General features: G+C 41.1%; 1 protein-coding gene across 1 annotated transcript in view; it reads left to right on the top strand.

Annotated features, from left to right (window-relative positions):
* The window catches only part of BMP6 (bone morphogenetic protein 6), a 167710-nt gene that overhangs the window by 124437 nt on the left and 26936 nt on the right, over positions 1-16337 (top strand). The window contains exon 2 of the mRNA XM_045003746.1: positions 5890-6082. Within this exon, the coding sequence (XP_044859681.1) occupies positions 5890-6082 (193 nt within the window). The remainder of the gene's footprint in view (positions 1-5889; positions 6083-16337) is intronic.

Genomic DNA, 16337 nt, shown 5'->3' with positions numbered 1-16337 from the left:
TGGTAGGTTATTTTTAAAACATGGAAATTCGGTGCAAAAATAGCTATTTCAACATTGGTTTTGAATTGAAATGCACAAAATTCAAATCCACAAAATGCCTAACTTTGAATTTCCTGACTTTAAATATTTATTCATAGTGTTGTATTTATACAGTAATTTATTTGCTAAGAGCTAATGTAACATGCTACTGGCACCTTCTCTATTAATTACATATATATACACCTCTACCCCAATATAACGCGACCCGATATAACACGGGCTTGCATACAACACAGTAAAGCTCTGACACGCTGCTCTGAGCAGAGCGTTAAGGGTGCCAGGCCAGGGCAGGGCCGAGGGGTTGGATAAGGGGCAGAGGGTCTCGCCGGTGGTCAGGGGCTCCCCCTCCCGGGTCTAGGAGGCAGGAGCTCTCGGGCGGGGCTGTTTTGGGGGGCCTGCAGTCCCAGAGTGGCCTGGGGGATTAGCGGGGGGCTGGGAGCAGCCTGCTCCGCTTCCCTCGCCCCAGCCCCAGCCGTGTCGCTCGGGGGAGGGGGCTTGGGGGAAGGGAACCCCCCCGCACTTCCCGCCGGGTGCAGTGCAGGACCTTTCTCCAACCCCTCCCCCCCTGCCGCCCCCCAGCGACACGGCTGGGGCTGGGGCTGGGGCTGGGGAAAGGAAAGTGGAGCGGGCTGGGGCCGCATTGCTCCGCTTCCCGCTGCAGATGAGAGCGGGGGGCGTCCTTTCCCCAACCTCCCTGCACTCACCAGTGGCGGGAAGCAGAGCAGCCCAGCCCCAGCCAGCTCACCTCCACCAGCTCCCAGCTGCGGTGCTCCGCTTCCCGCCGCAGGTGAGTGCAGGGGCGATCCTTTCCCCAACCTCTCCACACACACCAGCGGCGGGAAGCGGAGCGCCACGGCTTGGAGGTGGCAGAGTGTAGTGGGCTGGGGCCACATTGCTCCACTTCCCGCTGCTGCCGGTGAGTGCCTGTCACGTGGGGGGGGGGGAGAGAAATGGATAGGGGTCGGATCAGTCAGGGGACAGGGAGCAGGGGGGTTGGGTAAGGGGTGGGTTCCTGGGGGTGATTAGGGACAGGGGTCTCTGGAGGGGGTGGTCAGGGAACAGGGAACGGGGTGGGGGGGCAAAGCAAGTTCGATATAACACGGTTTCACCTATAACACAGTGAAATTTTTTTGTCTCCCAAGGACCGCGTTATATCGGGGTAGAGGTATATGTGTGTGTGTGTGTGTGTATATATACACACACACATTCATATAGACATTTCTTATAATAATATTCATGTCCAGAAATTAGCCCAAACCAAAATCCCAAATGCAAATAGTCCCAAACTTCACAGCTCAGTCCCATTTCTATTTGTGATACTACAGGTCAGTACTGTACCAAAGAAACTCCATAATAAATGAGTAAAAATAGAAAAATATATTGTGACTTAGAGGATAACTTTTGTATAAGGCTGTAATTTTTGTCATAGTCCTGCAATATCTTCTGCTGTTCTTCTCTGCTAGCATTGGCTATACTCGGAGCCTGAAGATTACCAGCAATGTGAAGCTCATTTTCAACCTGTTGACTGTTAAGATTCCCTTATTTTTTCTTCTGCAATCAGTTTATAAAGCTCAGATACATACAGAAGCCTTAGGTTAGAAGTTTGGACTTTCACGAACTATTGATCGGACCAGCCTGAACAAATTCACATTGAAAAAAGATTGGAAAGCAGCATAAGAAGTTGTTTTTTTCCTTCTGACTGTTGGTATTTTGGTGTGCACTGTCTGCTCTTTGAATAATGGGTCACCTGCAGTTAGAACCTTGCCTTTCAGTGTTTACTGTGGGTTTTACAACATGAGTTCTTAGTTAAAATTGAACAGTTTCTAAATTATGGTAAAAAGCCCCACTGCAAACAGCTGTTGCGATTTTATGTTTAAAGCTTTCCTGTAGAATGAAAACAACTGATGCTTAACTTGATGGCATGACAGTAATGAATATATACAATTTAAATATCTCACCAAACCCACCCATACAAGGAGAAACATCATGCTGCACTATATAATGGGAAATTTGAGAAAAACTTTCCAACCAATCAGTTAAACTTTTATGCTAGTTTCATACAAGCTTGATTTAATTTTTTCCCCAGTCCTGTGACATTGTAGGGATACTTTCTGGACTCATTTTAGAGGGACAAAATCAGCTTAAAAATAACGCTTCTTTCTAAATTTGTTGTACCGCTGCTATAACCACTAACGTCTATGTTTACTGTAGCTGAAAGAGATTGGAGAACAAAAGTTTTTTTTCCCCTTTGTTTCAATTACTTTACTCTGACAGCACTTTGAGTACAGTCAGTTTCATCATTTCCCCTGTAGTAATTTTTGTCAGCTTTCCCTGTTTGTGTGGATCTTTTGCACCATGACAGTGATAGACAAAAACATTGTAAAAATGTGCTTGTCAGATCATAAAAATTGAGATGGGAACTCAGGGCATGTATTGCACTTGAAATTACTTTGTACTCTTTTAAAAATTGACTAAATTTCATGTTGACTGTATCCCTTTTAAGTGCATATTTTGGACTAGAGGTGGGGAGGAGGTACTTCAATACCACACCACTTCTCCAAATTGAAATCTGGAGACATTTTAATGGGAAAAAAACTGACCCCCTTCATATTTGGTGTGTTCCTACCACGTGTCGGGTGGGACAGCACTTTCCTTTTGCTCCTACGCTTACAGATGCTGAGTCAGATCTTGAGGCAGGGCTTCCTGTCTGTGACTGGCAAGAGACATGGAATGTTTCCTTCATTTGTTTCTTGTCTGTCTCTCTCTTTTTCTGATTTAAGTCTTACTGTCTCCTTCTTGTTCTCCTGTTCTCTCTCGTTTCCCCCAGCACCCTTTCCTGGGGCTCTTCCTTGTCCTGTTAGTTTTCTCCCCATTCCTTCTTCATATTTCCGTACCATTCTTTTCTCCATCTACTTTTGCTCGTCCAACCTCATCTTTTGCAACAAATCTTGGAAAAAGGGACCTTTCTATGTAGTTTTTCCCCCCACGCTGCTTTGTTTAGCACAATGTTGATTCAGTCCCACATTATGTGGCAAGTGTAGTAGACAGAGTGGGGAGCATAGTGCAGATCTGTTGCACTGGCAGAATCTGGGAACATGTAGAGGAATAGAAGCTACATGCTAAATGAGATATGCCGGTCTAATAAGTTCCCAGGCAAGAATTATTGTTTCGTTCTTCCCCTCCCATCCCCCCAATAGCTGATTCAGAGCACTCCATCACCAATCACTATATACATCTGCTGTGCTGTTTTTGCCGCCCCAAGAAGCACGTTGAATTGCCACCGTGGACGGCACACGCGTTTCCGTGGTGGCGGCAATTTGGCGTCAGCTTCTGTCTTCAGCCGGAAGACAGAAGCTGCGCTGCGCGGACAGATGAACATAGAAGCTGCCGCCGAATTGCCGCCACTGCGGAAACGTATGTGTTGCCCTAACAGCACACGGACTGCCCCCACCCTCCACTGCGGCAATTCGGCGCGCTGCTTGGGGGCAAAAACACAGGGACTGCCGCTTCTTGCAGATTGCCTCCCCAAGCACCTGCTTGGGATGCTGGTGCCTGGAGCCGGCCCTGACATCTGCATATCTTGTAGCAGATGTTCAGATCTTGGTCTCTGTCTTGTTAATCTTAACCCCCTCCTTTTTCTTGCTTGGACTCTTCTATGCTTATGAAATATGCCAACATAGTGTTTATAAAAGTATGCTCCGTTACACTTTCTTCAGGGGATGAAAATAGATGCAATGTTCTTAGAAATAACCAGATATTCCAGCCCCTTTTACAGAGTACATACAAATAAATAAAGGCCTACTACTACTGGTGAATATCAATCTCTTATATCATTCCACCTTGAAAGCTGATTTTAGATGGGATGCTTTAGTGGCAACATGGACCATCAGTAAGATACAGTGATTGCAATCTCAAATAAAAATTCCTATCTATAGTGTAATGAAACCTTTGGTTAAAAGCAACACCTGCCAGTAAAGAAGACCGGAAGGATACAGTCATTGAAAAATGTATTCTGAAGCATTAGAAGGGAATGATACCACTACTTGTACAATCGGTGAAGGAAAACAATGGGCAACTCAGCCCTCTTTCTGGAAGCTCTTAGACTAGTGGTTTTCAACCTGTGGCCCGTGGACCCCTGTGTGGTCCACACACTGTCTTAAGATTTCCAAAGGGATCCACATGTTCATTTGAAAATTTTCAGGGGTCTGCAAATGTAAAAAGGTTGAAAACCATTGTCTTAGACTCAATAGCCGGTACTCTCATTTGTGTAAATTCTAAACTGATCAAGCCAATATTTAATGATGTAGAGGTGCCAAAATTAATAGTCCTTTATCTGTGACCACAATTTGCAAATTCACCTATTTATATCGTAATTTTTATAAAGCATCCGTAGTGCATAGTACTACAAAGTGCGCTGTGCACAGTTAGTTGTAGGTTAAAAGATTTCCAGGGAAGCTTCAAAGAGAAGGAAATGACTAAGTGTCTTGAAGGGAACCGCAATAGAGTTCCAGCTAGATGAGGCACCACAAATGAAAGAACAGCTTCCAACTACAGATTAGTAATAGGGAGAGGACAGAGAGGAAGCCAAGACTGGAGTTGGGGGTGGAGGGTAAATAGGCAGAAATGAAAGGTTGAAGAGTGTCTATCCATGAAGTGTGTGTATTGAGAACAGTGAGGTGGCTTTTCTTTTCTTAAGTCACTAGACTGGGACACAGGAGACGTGGGCTCAATTCCCTACTCTGCCACAGATTTCCTGTGTCCTTCAACAAGTCACTTAATCTTCTCTGCCTCAGCTTCCCATCTATAAAATGGGCGTCTCTCCTTACCCTGTAGGATGATGTGAGGATAATTTCATGAACATTTTGAGGCACTCAAATGTTGTTGTAAAAGCCATATAAATTCCTACGTAGATAGGAGGTAATCTGAAGATGATGGAAGATGGGGTGGTGGGAATGGTATAGTCTTTCTTCTTGAGCAAGAGCAAGTTGACATGTTAAAGGGAAAAAGCATCAGGCTGATTTAAAAGGAAAATCCTCCCCTCACCACTAATCCATAGTTACATGTTCACATTGATAACATAATGTTGACTTAGTTATTACTGACACAATTCCTGTTTCAGCTCCATTGGTGAGAGCACCTTTATTGGATTTTTTTAAAATCTTTGTAGTTTCTAAATATTTTAAAACAAATTATTATAACATTAAAATCCAGGGAACAAAGACAAAATGACAACGGATTAAGTTAAAACCCAAACAAGGCACAATGAAGGTATACAAGGGAAGAGAAATTAAAGGAAAAACCTCTGGGGAAGAAAATGCAAATCCTAAGATGCAAACCTCTTTGAATAAATGCAGGTGGCCTGATTTGGGTCTCACTTTCTGTACATGTCTAGTTCCTATTTACGAGTGTCAGTGCGGCCGGAGGAACCAGAGACACCTAACCAAAACTGAGGCCACTGGCTTGCAGTTCTCATGCTAAAGCAAGCTTCCACAAAGGGAAGAGGAACTGGGTGTTTTTGGTTAACTTTAACCCTGGACATAATGTCATACAAATATTATTTTATTTTGATTGAAAGCCTAAAGCATAAACCTGGGAGTCAGGAGGTCTGGGTTGTGTTTCTGGGTCAGCCACTGACTTACTGGGCTGTGCAGCTCACTTAATTTTATCTGTCCCTCTCTATGCTTCAATAGCCCCATCGTCAGAATGGAGAAAATAAATAATTTCCTCTCTCACAGGGTAACATGGGGCTTAATGAATGATGTAAAGAGCTGTGAGAAGACAGAATGTATGAGAAAACTCTTGTTATTAATTTCAATTTGTCACAATCTGTTTTGTTTTTTAATGTTTTAGTTGAATATGACAAGGAGTTCACACCTCACCAACGACACCACAAAGAGTTCAAGTTTAACTTGTCCCAGATCCCAGAGGGGGAGGCGGTTACTGCTGCGGAATTCCGAATCTACAAGGACTGTGTCATGGGGAGTTTTAAAAATCAAACCTTTCTTATCAGCATCTATCAAGTCCTGCAAGAACATCAGAACAGGTACATAAAGGACAGTCACTCTTTTTCACTAACCACAGCAACTGTAAAGCCTGGGGTGAAGGGCTCCTTTTTTAAAGAGGTGGGAATATTCGAAAGGTGCAGAAATCACTTAGAATATTTTTTGCCCAGGTTAATAGGGGTTGTTACTGTTCAGGTTTCATTTATTGGGAAGTAGACTTCATAAAATATAAAATGGATATGGACTGAATAAACTCTACAGCAGGGGTAGGCAACCTCTGGCTTGGGTGCCGAAGGCGGCACGCGAGCTGATTTTCAGTGGCACTCATACTGCCCGGGTCCTGGCCACCAGTCCGGGAGGCTCTGCATTTTAATTTAATTTTAAATGAAGCTTCTTAAACATTTTAAAAACCTTATTTACTTTACATACAACAATAGTTTAGTTATATATTATAGACTTATAGAAAGAGACCTTCTAAAAATGTTAAAATGTATTACTGGCACGCGAAACCTTAAATTAGAGTGAATAAATGAAGACTCAGCACACCACTGCTGAAAGGTTGCTGACCCCTGCTCTACAGTAACTTAGTCCAGAATATCATTCGGGGAGTATAATTTTGTTGACTTAAAGTAAGACAAGAGTCTAGGATGAAGCCATGTAATTTTAGACTAAAAGTTCTATACTGCTAACATTATTCATGCACACTAAAATGGGTATGTTCCATTTCAAATAGATGCTAAAAGGATATGTAATAGAGCCTATTCTGGAAATCTAGAGTAAAACTGCTACAGAAACATTGCTAAGCAATGTATTCCTCATTCTCCTCCAAGTTGCACCTTTGTAAATCAGAAGTACAGTAACTTGATTGACTTTAGGGGAATTACACCAAGGAAAATGAGAAGGAGAAGACAGCCCCAGAATTACAGGAGCCGAACTTTATATCTTCATAGGTAAAAAAAAAGTGCTTTACTTTTACAGGAAGATCAAATTCAATGCACTTGGAAAACTATGTAGATTATTATCTCCAGGAAATCCCTCTGTTAAAGGTTAATTGATAATCTAATCACTGAATCATAGAAATGTAGGACTGGAAGGGACCTCAGTAGGTCATCTAGTCCAGCCCCCTGCACAGAGGCAGGTCTAAGAATTAGCTAGACCAGTGATACGCAGACATCCGTGGTTCAGGAGCCAAATTAGCCATCAACATTATCCAAAAGAGCCACAGCAGTGTGTATTCATTGTTTCATTTACTGTCTAATCGAGCATCTATCTATTGAATCTAAATTCTCACAACAAAATTACTGACCAAGTATTATTTTATCAACTACAGTTGGTTAATAACATATTGACCAATTAGGATGCTTTTACTAACTTGGATTGGTTAATAAGTAAATCACATTAAAGAGCCATTTGTGTCTCCTGAGCCTCAGTCTAAGTATCACTGACCTAGATCATCCTTAACAGGTATTTTTGTAACTTGTTCTTAAACACCTCCCCCACCCCCTCACTCTCCAGTGACAGCAATACCACAACCTCCCTAGGTAATTTGTTCTAGTGTGTAACTACCTGTACAGCTAGGAAGCTTTTTCTAACGTCTATCCTAAATCTCCTCTGCTGCAATTTAAACCCATTGCTTCTTGTCCTGTCCTCAGTGTTTAAGGAGAACAATTTATCACCCTACTCTTTATAACAACCTTTTATTTACTTGAAGACTGTTATGTCCCCCTGTTATGTCAGTCTTCCCTTCTCCAAACTAAACAAACCCAATTTTTTCTATCTTTCCTTGTAGGTCATGTTTTCTAGACCTTTAATCATTTTTTTGTTGCTCTCCTCTGGACTTTCCAGTTTGTCCATATTTTTCCAAAAGTGTAGTGCCCAGAACTGGATACAATACTCCAGTTGATGTCTTATCAGTGCTGAGTGGAAAAATTACTTCTTGTATTTTGCTTACAACACTTCAGCTAATATATCCCAGAATGATGTTCACTTGTTTTTGCAGTACTATTACATTGTTGACTCATATTTAGTTTGTGATCCACTGTAACCCCCAGATCCTTTTCAGCAGTACCCCTTTCTAGGCAGTCATTTCCCATTTTGTATTTGTGCAGTTGATTATTCCTGCCTATTTGTAGTACTTTGCATTTGTCCTTATTGAATTTCATCCTATTTATTTCAGACCATATTTCTGAGTTGTCAAGATCATCTTGAATTCTAATCGTGTTGTCCAAAGTACTTGCAACCCCTCCCTGCTTGATATCATCCACAGACTTTATAAGTGCACTCTCTATGCCATTATCCAAATCATTTATGAAGATATTTAATAGAACTGGACCCAGGACAGATCCCTGTGGGACCCCAATCAATGTGCCCATCCAGCTCAATTGTGAACCATGATAATTACTGAGTACAGTTTTCCAAACAGTTGTGCATCCATCTTATAGTAGGTTTCTGTAGGCTATATTACTTCAGTTTGTTTATGAGAAGCTCATGAGAGTAAGGCTTTTGATACTATCTAAAATTGAGATATATCACATCGCCTGCTTCTTCCCCCTACCCACAAGGTTTGCTCCCTTGTCAGAGGAGAATATTAGGTTGGTTTGACATGATTTGTTCTTGACAATCCATGTTTACTGTAGTTTATCACCTTATTTTCTTCTAGATGCTTACAAATTGATTATTTGCTCCATTATATTACTGGGCACCGAAGCTAAGATGACAAGCTGGGTTGTCCTTATTCCTGTTTTTATAGATAGGTGCTATATTTGCCCTTTTTCCAGCCCTCGGGTAACTTTCCTGTCCTCCACGAATTCTCAGAGATAATCACTAATGGCTCAGAGATCTCTTCAACCAGTTCCTTAAGTATTCTAGGTTGTATTTCATCAGGTCCTGCCAACTTGAAGACATTTAACTTGTCTAAGTAATTCTTAACTTGTTCTTTACCTATTTTACCCTCAGATCCTACCCCATTTATACTGATGTTCACTATGTTAATAATCCAATCACAGTTTTCACTAAAGTTAACAGTAACTAAAAAGGCATTTAATACTTTGGCCATTGCTGCATTTTCTATTATTGTCTTTTCCTCCTCCATTGAGTAATGGGCCTACCTTGTTCTTGGTCTTCTCCTTGCTTCTAGTGTATTTTAAAAATGTTTTCTTGTTATCCGGTGTGTCCCTAGCTAGTTTAATCTCATTTTTTGCATTGGCCTTTCTAATTTTGTCCCTACATGCTTGTGTGTGTGTGTGTGTGGGGGGGGGGGGGGTTGTATTCATCCTTCATAATTTGTCCTAGTTTCCATACTTCCTATCTTTACTATGCATTAAGGTAGTTTGCTTTTGTGCCCTTTATAATGTTTCTTTTTTAAAAAAAACCCTGCCAACTCTCCGGAACTCTTTTTTCCCTTAGATTTACTTCCCATGAAATATTACCTACCAATTCTCTGAGTTTGCTAAAATCTGCCTCCTTGAAGTTCATTGTCTTTATTCTGCTGTTTCCCTGCTACCATTCTGTAGAATCATGAACGTATCATTTCATGATCATTTTCATCCAAGCTGCCTTCCACCTTCAAATTCTCAACTAGTTCCTCCCTGTTTGTCAGAATCAAATCTAGAACAGCCTCTCCCCTAGTCGCTTTCTTCACCTTCTTCAATAAAAAGTTCTCTCCAATACATTCCATGGACTTCCTGGATAATCTGTGCCTTGTATTATTTTCCCAAAAGATGTGTGGGTAGTTGAAGTCTTCCATCACTATCAAGTCCTGTGTTTTGGATGATTTTTTTAATTGTTTAAAAAAACAGACTCGTCCACCTCTTCTTCCTGCTTACGTGATCTATAGTGGACCTCCTACCATAATATCACCCTTGCTTTTAACCCTTTTATTCTTGCCCAGAGACTTTCAATAGGTCTGCCTCCCACTTCTATCTCAACCACAATGCAAGTGTATACATCTTTGATATATAAGACAACACCTCCTCATTTTTCCCCTTCCTGAACAAGCTGTACCATTCTATACCAATATTTCAGTCATGTGACTTATCCCACCAAGTTTCTGTGATACCAGTTTGCTGTAATTGTGATTATTCATTAGTATTTCTTATTCTTCTTGTTTATTCCCGATACTTCTTACATTAGTATACAGACATCTATGATCATTAGATTTCCCGTCTGTATTTCCTCTTGTCTCTCCTTTGTTCCTGCTGTAATTGTCAATGTTGGCCCCAGATTCTGACCCTTCACCTAGGTCTCCATGTTTTGGACTTACCCGTGGGCTTTTGTCTCTTGCTATATAAGTTTATTCTTATTATTTGGGGCCTCAAATATGACTATATATATATATATATATATATAGTGATGGACTCAGGCCAGAAGGATATAAGAGGGTAGTGGAAGGCAGGTATATCAGCCTCAGAATGAGCAGGTCCCTGTTCCCTGGATGCCAAACAAGGGCTACTCCAGGCCAATCAAGACACCTGAGGCCAATTTAACCCGTTAAGGTTGTTAGGCTAATGCTGGCACGTGACCTCAATTAACTGACAAAGGGTCAGTTAAGGCTGTTAAGCTAATGGAGACAGCTGGAACCAATTAAGGTCCCACTTATACTGCTTTAAAAGCTCTCCTTGCCAGTTCTCTCGAGAGGAGCCCAGGTGAAAGGAGCTGGAGGAGAGGAAGCATTACTGAGCCCTGAGGTAAGGGTGAAGCTTGGGAAAGGGGAGCACGGGGAAGTGGCCCAGGGAATCAAAGCAGCGTCAGAGGAAGAGGGAAGCGCTAACAGCTGCTATCATTAGGGTCCCTGGGCTGGAACCCGGAGTAGAGGGCGGACCCGAGTTCCCCCCTTCCTCCCCGCATGATCTACAGAGATCCCTTGAGAGAGGAAACAGACTTTGGTCCAGGTAGGAGACCAAACGGTGCCTATGGAGCTCTAAGGAGCAACAGAGACTGTGGGTATTCCACCTTCCCACCTACCATACCTGCCTGTGATGAAAATAGATCAATAAGCTGCAATCTTTGCCGCCATACTGGGAAAAGGAGGTCATATTGAGGGCCTTAGTGAGCTTCTGAGGCCACTGAAACTGCCAGGAAGCATGGGACCCACCAACATAGACCTGGAGCTTTGTCACTATATATATATATATATATATATATATATATATATATATAGTACATATGTTGAACAATACTGTTGAGTAGGAGCCTGATGCAATGCCCTTTGAAATCAATAGTAGTCTTTCCACTAACTTCATTGGGCTTTTTATCAGGCCATAGGCTCTCCTATCTATACGAGGCTTTGACTATTGTATAACAGGAATCTAATAGACAAATGGACATTCAAAATATAGTGATATAGACAATCTACTGCCTACGAGAAAGCCCTGGACTTTGCTGCGTGTTGATACTTAGCAGAATTTGCAACCAGTACGGTGACAGCTGGTAGGCCACTGGTGTCAAATAAGATGTGGAGGGCAAAGATAGGGAAGATAGAACTTGTGGCACAAAAATTATAAGAAATCTGAAACAATTTGCTATATTTAAGGGATAACATTCATGGCAGTGAAGCATCAAGACAAAAATGAGATTAATGATCAGTTAAATGTCAAAGTAAATCTGAGCCACATAAGCAATTTACTGGCTAATGATGCTATTCCTATAATAAAAGGAAAGAGAAGATGCAGCAAACTACAGCATTAAAAGGAAATATTTTCTTTTCCTTGTGATGGTTTGCAAGGTGGTGGTGTTTTGTGATGTTTCTTTCTCAGACTTTCCATTGATGTCATTTTTGGGGCCATGCCTTAGGTGAATAAATGTTGTGAAGACCGAGCAACCATTCACTAATTGAAGCTGAGAGGAGTGGCATTTGTAGAAACGGAGTGAAATAATTGGATGCATAATGTCAATGTTTGAAGGGAATAATGTTGGGTTTTCTAAGTTGTGGTCTGCTGGAATCTCATGTTTGCTAGCTAGAAGTATATATGAGCTGATATGGAAGGGGTGTGGGGAGCAATGGTAGAAATTACATGGACATGTAGGCTGTTCTGTTCATTGTGACCACACAGGCTGAAAGACCAAAACCCAGGACTTTTCCACAAATACATGTTTCCATCACTGGAGCTGAAGGAACTAACTAATGTAGTTTTAGGCCTTCAGTATAGCTTCTGTGCACCAGTCACTAGAGCAAGCCATAGTAATGCATATTTCAGCAGGTCTGACATTCCTTCCACTACGGGGCATTGATAACTTTTGTTTGTATGTAACATTATAGTAGAGTGAATTGAGTAAAGTATTATAACTTAAAAACTAATGAAGAGAAATGGGACTCTGATATGGCCCATAGCAATTAATACTCCCATTTCTTAGAGGCTGGTGAAGTCTTTGTTTCAAAGTAGTTGTTAGTAGTTTTGTATATGATGTTATTGACATGCCATATCTATATTTCAAATAATATCTTAATAAACACAATGCCTGAACGTAGGTTGCACTGTTGAGTTAGGAGATAAATGTACCTTTTTACTGGGAATTTAGTACTCATGCAAGATTGACAGTCCTGGCTACTGCAGCCCTCTGTTTAGTCACAGAAATGGTACCCTGCAGCCAGCAGCACCTCAACATGGAATTGGAGTGATCAAGAAAGTAATTCAAGTCTCTCCATTCAGTGGTGTTTTCCTGTTGATACTGCCGACAAGGGTGCCTGTAGTGACGTTGAGGTGTATGCTAGAATCTGAACTGAGAATCCTAAAGAAGTTTCATCTAGGCCAAACAGACAGCAATTTTCAGTCACTATTAACATGGGCTAGATTTGAACTGGTGACCCAGATCTCCATAGCTCTTTACTAATCCTTACTCATCTGTTCCCTTAAGGAATTTATTTATATATGTGTGTGTGTTTTATGTATATGTGTGTATGTATGTGTGTGTATGTATATAAAAAATGTGTATATATTTATGTTGCGGGGGGGGGGAGAGGGGGCAGAGGATGAGCTCTAGCTAAAGAAACATGCACTTTGGATGCATGCCCAGGACTTGTCTACACAGATTGGGCTTCTAGTGACAAGGGAAAAATTAGGCCCATATATTCTCAGTGTCATTAGAGAGCACACTTTATTTCTTCTACTCTTAGCTTAAGTAGTTGTGGATTTTTTCATTTTTTAAAAAATGGATACTGTTTTGCAAGAGTGCTTCTGGCCACTCTGCAAGTATAGGTTCTATTTACATTTTTGACACTATAGGGTGTGGTTGCCAGACCCAAATGTGTAACCAGGTGAGTGTAATGTGTACACTTGTCCCATGCCTCTCTTAAAGGCAAACACTAGGTACTTGTTTACAGGTGCTCGCCAACATCTGTACCTAGGAAAATCCACACATAAACACATCCCATCTTCTTGTCTTGAAGTCTCTTTGGATGCCCTATATGAAGTTTGAAACACACTTGCTTTGAGTAACTTTTTATCCTTTGATCATCAGACCACTTATTTTCTTTTCCTTGTGATGAAAATACTTATGCGGAAGTTGTGGCTAAAGTTTTGCTTTAGTGATTCATTTGGAATATATTGTTTTCTTTGTCTATTGGGAACAGTGTTTTTATGGCTGAAAAGCAAAAAAGCAATAGTTTTTTTTTAAAGGGAGCCAAAAAAACGTTTGTAAGGCCTGTATTGAGTTCCAGCAGCTGACTTATAAGCCAAAAAAGAACAGCTGCCTTTTACTTAAAAGGTTGTGTTGTCACACTTCCTTTAGACTAATGGCTTGAATAAGGACCTGATATTTCCTGACATTTGATGACATTGTACTAAATGAAGAAGAGTCTGTAGACATCCTGAATTCTAGCCATGGATCTTTAACTCAGCTAAATTGAAGAGAAGTATGGGGAAATTCTAGCTGGATTTGGGGTGAACAAAAATGAATTTTAGTGCTTGTGTGCGAGGTGGTGGATTGACAAAACTGCAGTTATCTATCCATCTAAAACAGATACAGCACAAGAAGCTGCAGCAGCACCTTTCTCACACTGCTCTGCTGCCAGATATTATTCGTCAATCCTGATCAAGAGGATTCACTTTTAGAGCTGAGATAAGATGTCCGTTCAAGCATTGATCTTTCCTCTTGAGATTGCCAACAAGGGTGTCAGTTTAACAGTGGCTTTTATAATGCAGACACAAATCTGCTAGGAAAAGGAACAATTCATTTCTATAGGCTGATGAAACACCTTTGAGTGATGATAATTCTTGGTGATTACTGATCTGGGCTGGATTTGAGCGAGTCACTGAAATGTGAAAAGCTCTGCGTTTCTTTGAGCAAGAAAAGTCGTGAATGTACCGGGAGGGGAGAATCCATGAATACATGAATTTGGGGAGATGAAGCCTCAGTTAACGAATGAAACAGATGAGAAGATTGAGTGTCTCAAGAAAAAGAAAAGGGGAAACTGCAGGGAAGAGACCTGGGAGGGGGACAAAAATAAGTGAATCACCCCAAAAAGGTGCCCCTGAACTTATCAGGGAAAAGAATGAGCCACTGTATGCAACCTTAATCCCCCTACACACACACTCTGGAGATAGGAACAAGTCTTTTAGGAAAGATACCTGGTAAGGAGCAAGGTTCGCTCAGGACTCGGGGTGGGGGGGAGGTGTCCATTGGTTCAGAAGCATGTAATAAAAACTGTTATTCAGCTCTTCTTAAGAAGGAAAAATAAAACTGCTGACTGACTTCATAGAGGTTTTGCTTATTGGGACCTTATGACAGTGCTAATAACCCTTCCTAAGTGGAGTTAGATGATATAGGGGTTTAAAAAAAATACCCTACTCTTGAGCCCTTTCTGTTGTTTACTATTGATGGAACTGTACTGGTATTGAATAAGCAGCAAAGAATCCTGTGGCACCTTATAGACTAACAGTTAGTCTGTAAGGTGCCACAGGATTCTTTGCTGCTTCTACAGAACCAGACTAACACGGCTACCCCTCTGATACTTGGTATTGAATAATGGGTCTTATTTTCGCCATTGTAGACGAGGCTGATGACAAGCTTACAGATGTTACAGTGTACAGACCTTGCACTGAAATTCTCGTAGATGAATGCTCTATAATTCTGTATTTGGGCATGTACTGAGAAAGCAACAAAACGGAAGTGAATGGTCATATCAGTTCTTCTTAAAATAGCATAAAATCATTGCCTTTATTTAAAGCAATCAAAAAGTAAAAATGATACTCATGGCACCTGGAGACATTGCAGTAGGCATTCAGGGCAGTGTGGTCTAAGCACATTCTCTTTTTAAAAAAGAAAATATTTTTATACTGACTCAATAGTGTCAGCAATGTTTTGGTTCCCCTTCCAGTCCTTTGTAAGGTTAAAAACAGTGCTTAGTTGTTGAATTTCTGATTAAAATCAAATAATTGTTACAGACTACTTTTTTTCATTACAAAACCCACTGATGATGTCAGCAGAACATTGAGAAAAGATTAATTAAACTTAAGTTTGGCCAGAAATTTGACCTACCTTAAGCATCCCCTTTGAATGGTTAATATAGATTTTGTGATTGTGTAGAAAACAGTCTTGTAAAACAGATTTGAAGTAACTTTGGACTTATTTTGAATGTAGCAGTCTAAATTTTGAAACAAATTGTAGGCTAGTCTGAGGTTAGGAGGTGGAAATGAAACATTTTATAAAACAATACATCCATCAGCTTCTGCTTCCTTTCAGCCTTTAAGTTTTCAAAGACTGAGGTTATGTCTATGCTGCAATCATAGTATGTGACTGCAGCTCATGTAGACACACCTGAGCTAGCTAGAATCAGATATCAGTAGCATTGAAGCGTCATCAGCATGGGCTTCCATGCTGTCTGTACAAGCCCACCCAGAATACTCAGGACTTCGGTGGTTAACCTGCTCTGACGTCCGTGGTGCCATGGCTTCAAAGCTCTGTCACCCAAGCTAGCTAGATTAAAGCTAGCTCAGGTAGGTCTACTCAAGCTACAATTACACCCCGTGATTGGAACGTAGACATGTCCCAAGAGGTTATTCTCTATCCCTGGGTTCTTTCAGCACCAGAGTGTTCATTTTTTAAATACACAAAATAAGAGAGATTGTCAAAAGCACCAAAAGAATGTAGGGGACACAAGTCTCACTGACTTTCAAGTGTTTGTGACCAGCTTCATTATAAATGGGAGAGACATTCTAGTTCACAAAACACGGCAGACTGTAGTAATGCAACCTTTTATGATGCTGAGGCAGAACAGAGAGGAATTCAACCCTATTTACATTTGTGTTCCAAATATATATAGAATGCTGAGTTTGTAGAAACAGAAGAGGGAATTTGAGT

The sequence above is a fragment of the Mauremys mutica genome, chromosome 2 (assembly GCF_020497125.1).
Source record: "Mauremys mutica isolate MM-2020 ecotype Southern chromosome 2, ASM2049712v1, whole genome shotgun sequence".
Classification (NCBI taxonomy): domain Eukaryota; kingdom Metazoa; phylum Chordata; order Testudines; family Geoemydidae; genus Mauremys; species Mauremys mutica.
This window is presented reverse-complemented; position numbering and strand designations above follow the sequence as displayed.